The sequence below is a fragment of the Cariama cristata genome, unplaced genomic scaffold, assembly GCF_000690535.1.
Source record: "Cariama cristata isolate BGI_N322 unplaced genomic scaffold, ASM69053v1 scaffold14510, whole genome shotgun sequence".
NCBI lineage: Eukaryota > Metazoa > Chordata > Aves > Cariamiformes > Cariamidae > Cariama > Cariama cristata.
Window position 1 is genome coordinate 13,653 of NW_009594169.1, and position 6,238 is coordinate 19,890.

Below are 6,238 nucleotides of genomic sequence, written 5' to 3' on the forward strand. Positions count from 1 at the left end.
GCAGGAGTGCAAGGACAGATATGTGGCATAACTGGTATGGGAAGACAGAGCAAACTGCAGCTGATGCTCCAGTTGCTGCTGTGAGCAAAGGATCCCTTGTATCCCCAGCAAAACGCAGCACAGCCATAAGCTCAGACCTGGCTGCCTGCCCAGCATCTGCCTGCTGTGCCCGCAGCCCTACAGAGAGGGCAGCTGCCTGTCCCACTCGCACACCAGCAGCAGGAACAGCTCAACAAAGCTGTAGGAAGTAGGAATGCGAGCTGGAAACCACATGCCGACAAACCAGCTTGATCAACTCTACCTGTCATTTGGGGCTCAGGACAGGGGCAGGGCACCAGAAGGAAAAATCCCAACTTCTGCAGATCTCAGAGGCGTCGAGGCCAACGGGGCAGGGTCGAGGCTGGGTCTGTCCGCCCAGGCAGGAGGGAAAGGACCCCTTCCCTTGAGGGGCAGCGGCTGGGCACGTGGCAGAGCTGGCATTACCCAGCCCAGGAAGCCGCAGCTCTGTGCAACACTTAGGGGTAATTACACAGGAGAGAGGGGGAACCTATCCCTGTATAACAAGAGCTTTTCACTGCTCTAAAAACAGAAGGGAAGCAGTTATGTGTGAGCACACCATCCTACCCCCCACATGCAGAAAGAAAAATCTGTACAATGATGAGAAAACGTCAAGTTTTGGGACTGTAAATGTACTCAGGGAGGGCACAATTGAGAGACAAGACCCAGACCTACCTCCCACATCCAAGTCCACTTTGTAGTTGATGGAATGGGTGTGTATCGTACCCAGCGTGTGCTCCCAAACCCTATTGCCATATCTCAGACCATCCCCATGGAGAAAGGATGAGCTCGCGTACCCCGTGGCCTGGACTTTGCCTTCGATGGCCCCGTTCTGGTAGAAGATGAAGTCCCACATGTAGTCATGGTTGCCCACAGTCGCAATGGATCGAACAACTAGAGCAGAGTTGACCAGCCCCCCGTAGTAGAGCGACTGCAAGTTGGAGTAGTGGCGCCTCAGAGGGGAGCCCAGGTTCTGCTCAAAGATGCAGAGGGAAGCCTTTCTCTTGCTGGGCCTCAGGGTCTCAGACAGAGAGTGTGTGTCGACATAGGTGGCTGAGTACGGGCAGTCAACCCCTCGCACCAAGGGGGAGGTGTAGCGCCCAATGCCAAAGCTCCCATCCATGTACCTTGTTGACATCCCTCCAGGGCAGTTGGAGCCATACACTGACAACGCCTCTTGGACGCTGATTTCATAGGCAACCCTCTCCCCCTTGTGTCGGATGTCAAACAGGCGCAGGCCCGTGTTCACGCTCATCCCAAAGGCAAAGCTCCAGGCCTGGAAGAGGATGTGGTTGTTCCTGACGCTGTATCGGGGACCCTGGGGCTCATACTGCAAAGGGAACAGTGTCGCCGAAGGTGCTCGGGGCTTCATGGACGAGAAGTCCCCATCCCGCGGCGCTTTCCTCACCTTCTCCACGCTGATGCGACCCTGCACGTAGGCGCTCTCCAGCTGAACCATGTCCCTGTAGTACTGGCCGTTGTAGAAGACCCTGCTCACCGCCCACTGGGAGATGTCCAGGCTGCTGTGGTCCACCAGCACCTCCAGCCCCACCGGGTGCACAAAGAACCCGCTCACATTCTGAAACATGATGAACCAGGACTTACGGTCTCCAGAGTAGAACCCATGAGGGGCTGTGGTCTGAAACACCACGTTGGTGCTGTCGTACTCAAAGACTTCTTTCAGGAAGGTTGGAGCTGCAGCAAACGCCACCGTCTCCAAGAATGCTCCCACCTGCTTGTACTCACTGCTCAGCATTGGTCTGCGGTGGTACGGCACCTTTCCCCCATACTTCTGCACCGTGATGTCCTGGTGATACGCCGGTGTTGGCAGCGGACCCACAACGTATTCGGTGACATTGGGGCCTGGCTGGTTCCCAAAGTACAGCACAGCCAGCGCCTCCCGGGGGGGGCGAGCCCCCCCACCATCCAGGAACTGCAGCACCTCTGCCTTGGCGGGGACCTGCAGGTCGATGGAGGCGATGCAGTTGTCGGAGGGTTTTGCACGCGAGGCGTCAACCAGCTGCACCCCAAGGTTTCCCTGCAGGTACCGCACCACTTGAGCCATCTCTTCGGGTGTCAGATCGGCAAAGACCAGGCTCTGGCTTGTGGATCCCGTCTTCTCCATGATGCGGGGCTGGGATTCACAGCTGGGTGATCGCCTCCCCCTGCTCAGCAGCATGCAGGAGAGAATGAAGATTAGCACCGCAGCCCCGACCAGGAGAATGTAGGGAAGCTTGGGATTCATCTCTCCGAGTGCAGAGACAGCGCGCCCGGTTTGGCTGCAGCATCCAGAATACGTCTCTCACCTGAAGGCCAGGCTCTTAATTCATTTGCCAACTGTGGGCGTAAAGGCGTCGCTTGCAAGTTGGGGAGGGAGCCTGGAGCTCACATGGGACTCGGAGAGGAGATCACAGGTCCCAGCCAGTTCAGCCTGTTTCCTCCTCATCCCAGACACACCAAGGAAGCCAGCTGGGGAGCCGGTGCCTGACTCACTCCCCAAGCTACTGATGGGTTTCTCTGCTGCAGGGTGATGCTACAAAGAGCCCCAGCCTTGGTCTGCCCAAGGGGCCTTTGCTTCTTCCAGCGTCTCCCAGAATACCCCATCCTGTCTCATGTGGGAGCAGAGCGATGCCACAGGCACAGGCTCAGCCAGCCTGGTCCTTCTGCACTCCAGAGCCCCAGGACTGCCCTGACTCCCCTGAAGGGCCACTCTAGACTGGCACTCCAGCAGACCCCAAGGCTGGCTGGCTCCCCAGCACCTCCACATGCCAGTTCTCCGTGTTGCCATCCTCCGTCACCTGCAAGTCCCTCGCAGCCCTGAGGGAAAGGACCTGGCAGCTCCAGCCTGGCTCGAGCTGCGGGCAGACTCAGACAGGAGGAAGTTCCCTGGCTAGAACAGGCAGCGCCCGCTGAACCCCTGGCAGCAACTGCAAGTGACAGGCAGCACCTGGAGAGCCTGCACCAGGAAGAGCAAAGGCTGCAGGACAACTAATGGGACACGTCTGTCCCCATTCAGCCATCCCAATCCCACTCCAGCAGAAACGATCCTTGGACAAGAGCTGTCACAGACAGAGATGGTTACTGTCAGGAAACTGTTCAGTAATCCTGACTGCGCGATGGACTTTCCGTGGTGAGGAGAGCAGCAAGCAGTCCTTCGGAGGCAGTGAGCAGGGGGCTGGGATGCCAGGGTCACCCCACCGTGGTGTGAGGTGGGTGCTCCTGCATGGCCACCAGCTTCTGCAAGGCTGGCTCCACTGCGCCCAGCCCTGCATGAGGCAGCAACGACACATCACCGACAGCCGAGGATGGCTTTCTGGAGATGGTGGTCCACTTCACGCCCTTCTGGAGGAGACAGTTTGAGGCACAGGCAGGAGGGGCTGGGCAGGGGTTGAAACCACTACAGCACTGGCGGTCATGTTAATTTAGAAACTTCATTCTCACTTCCAGCCAAGGAATAACTGCCCTTTTTCCCTGCATGTCCCACACCAGCCTCAGAGCAGGATCCAAGAAACCTGGGTGGGAGATGACCCATTTTTGCTGTGCTGCAGTTTTGCCTTCCCTGCACTTGCAAGGTGCGGTTCCTGCAGGGCACCTCTCAAGCACCCCACATGGCCCCTGAGTCCTGCTGCTCGGGACAGGGCTCCCCTTCCTTGCTAAGGGGAACAGGTCTGGGATTTACACAGCTCTTCTCAAGAGCATTTTGCAGTGGCCAGGGCTCAGGGTCTGTAAACAGAGCAGGGAAATGAAGGGAACAGCAGTCACGGAAAAGGACCTGCCACCATGCAGGAACTGTATTTTAGCACATTTTCGAGCCTTGCTTAGAGGAAGGGAATCGGTAACAGCCCTGTTTTCAACAGTAATAACAGCAGCAGCACCTTTAAAGGCCACACAAATTGCTGCATCGCAGGCAGGTACAAGAGAGGACATGTGCCGGGACCGAATGCTTGCACTGGAGTCAGCCGCAGCTTGACGTACATAGTTCTCCGACTATTCCCCGCAGTCCAGAAGACAGCACGGTTACTGGAGCTGCTTTTCTCCTTGGGCTGGTACAGATGCAGTCCACTGCCTACCACCAGTCTCTTTGGTCCTGTGCAGATGTAAAACATTTTTTCCCCTACTTTTTACAGGAGCAGGTTTCAATAACAGACACCTAATGCTGCCAGTCTGTGCCCCCAGCACCAGCACTGCCCTTGCACCTTCCTGGGCTGCACTTACTGGAATGCCCTTCAAGGGGAAGCAAAGCTGTCCTTTCAGGCCAAGCATCCCTCCTCTCCCAGGGTGGATGCCAGCACTTCACCGCTTAGGCCGCCAGACGGCCTGGACTCAAATAACCCTCCACAGGGATCTGTCGCCAAAAACCGTGACTCTGTCCAGGAGCAGGGGAATTCACTGGCTCATTGCAGCGGCTTTGCAGCCCGAGGTTCAGGATCCAACTTACAAGTGTTTCCTCAAAAGAGGAGCAGGGATAGAGCTGCACAAGCTCAGCCCTGCACAGCACCAGTCCAGCTGCCCTGCTTTAACGTCGGGCAGTCGAGATACAAAAAGGACTTTCCCAAGTTACAAGGAGCGCCAGGACCAGCACCAAGCGCAGCAAGAGCAGGCTCACAGCTTCAGTCCTGCAGACAGGGCTGTGTCTCCCTGTCTGCCTAGCCATGCCTAGGGCAACACGCACCCTGCCAGACGTGAGGCCTCAAGGAAACACAAACATTTTTCAGCTGCTACCTTTCATACTTTCCCTGGGCTGAACACAGAGCTCCCAGACAATTCCCACTGCCTTCAACTCCATGACCTTGAGAGACTATTTTATACATAGAAAAATAATTTCGCAGTGAAAGAAGAGGTTAGGGGAGTGAAAAAGCAGAGTTTTGATGTCAGTTATTAGGGACTCTATGACTAGGAGGCAATTCTCCCAAAGCTCTGGGGTTTACCAGTAACATTGCAGACATTAAAGGAAGACCCAGACCTACCTCCCACATCCAAGTCCACTTTGTAGTTGATGGAATGGGTGTGTATCGTACCCAGCGTGTGCTCCCAAACCCTATTGCCGTATCTCAGACCATCCCCATGGAGAAAGGATGAGCTCGCGTACCCCGTGGCCTGGACTTTGCCTTCGATGGCCCCGTTCTGGTAGAAGATGAAGTCCCACACGTAGTCATAGTTGCCCACGGTTGCAATGGATCGAACAACCAGAGCAGAGTTGACCAGCCCCCCGTAGTAGAGCGACTGCAAGTTGGAGTAGTGGCGCCTCATAGGGGAGCCCAGGTTCTGCTCAAAGATGCAGAGGGCATTTTTACTGATTCTAGAGACCTGGGAATGAGCAAGGTAGTGCACATCCAGGTACATTGCTAAATAGGGGCAGTCAACCCCTCGCACCAAGGGGGAGGTGTAGCGCCCAATGCCAAAGCTCCCATCCATGTACCTTGTTGACATCCCTCCAGGGCAGTTGGAGCCATACACTGACAACGCCTCTTGGACGCTGATTTCATAGGCAACCCTCTCCCCCTTGTGTCGGATGTCAAACAGGCGCAGGCCCGTGTTCACGCTCATCCCAAAGGCAAAGCTCCAGGCCTGGAAGAGGATGTGGTTGTTCCTGACGCTGTATCGGGGACCCTGGGGCTCATACTGCAAAGGGAACAGTGTCGCCGAAGGTGCTCGGGGCTTCATGGACGAGAAGTCCCCATCCCGCGGCGCTTTCCTCACCTTCTCCACGCTGATGCGACCCTGCACGTAGGCGCTCTCCAGCTGAACCATGTCCCTGTAGTACTGGCCGTTGTAGAAGACCCTGCTCACCGCCCACTGGGAGATGTCCAGGCTGCTGTGGTCCACCAGCACCTCCAGCCCCACCGGGTGCACAAAGAACCCGCTCACATTCTGAAACAAAACGAACCAGGTGATTCGATCTCCAGACTGGAATCCACGGGGAGCAGCGGTCAGGGGTGCTAGACTGGCTCCATCATACTCCATTACTTGATGCATGAAAGATGGAGCTGCGGGGAACACCTGGCTTTTTAAAAACCCTGCAATCTGTTTGTATTCAACAGTCAGCGCTGGTCTGCGGTGGTATGGCACCTTCCCCCCATATTTCTGCACTGTGACGTCCCGGTGATACGCCGGTGTTGGCAGCGGACCCACCACGTACTCGGTGACGTTGGGGTCTGGCTGGGTCCCAAAGTACCGCACA

The 6,238-nt window shown here is 56.4% G+C and overlaps 2 protein-coding genes across 2 annotated transcripts in view; both read right to left on the bottom strand.

Annotated features, from left to right (window-relative positions):
- The window catches only part of LOC104159215 (membrane primary amine oxidase-like), a 4,919-nt gene extending 2,617 nt beyond the window's left edge, over nucleotides 1-2,302 (bottom strand). Inside the window, exon 1 of the mRNA XM_009697066.1 lies at nucleotides 733-2,302. Coding sequence (XP_009695368.1) covers nucleotides 733-2,302 — 1,570 coding nt within the window. The remainder of the gene's footprint in view (nucleotides 1-732) is intronic.
- A 944-nt stretch (nucleotides 2,303-3,246) lies between these two features.
- The window catches only part of LOC104159224 (membrane primary amine oxidase-like), a 3,338-nt gene continuing 346 nt past the window's right edge, over nucleotides 3,247-6,238 (bottom strand). Inside the window, 3 exon segments of the mRNA XM_009697077.1 lie at nucleotides 3,247-3,323; nucleotides 5,025-5,625; nucleotides 5,758-6,238. The exon segment at nucleotides 5,758-6,238 is cut by the window's right edge and continues 22 nt beyond it. Coding sequence (XP_009695379.1) covers nucleotides 3,247-3,323; nucleotides 5,025-5,625; nucleotides 5,758-6,238 — 1,159 coding nt within the window.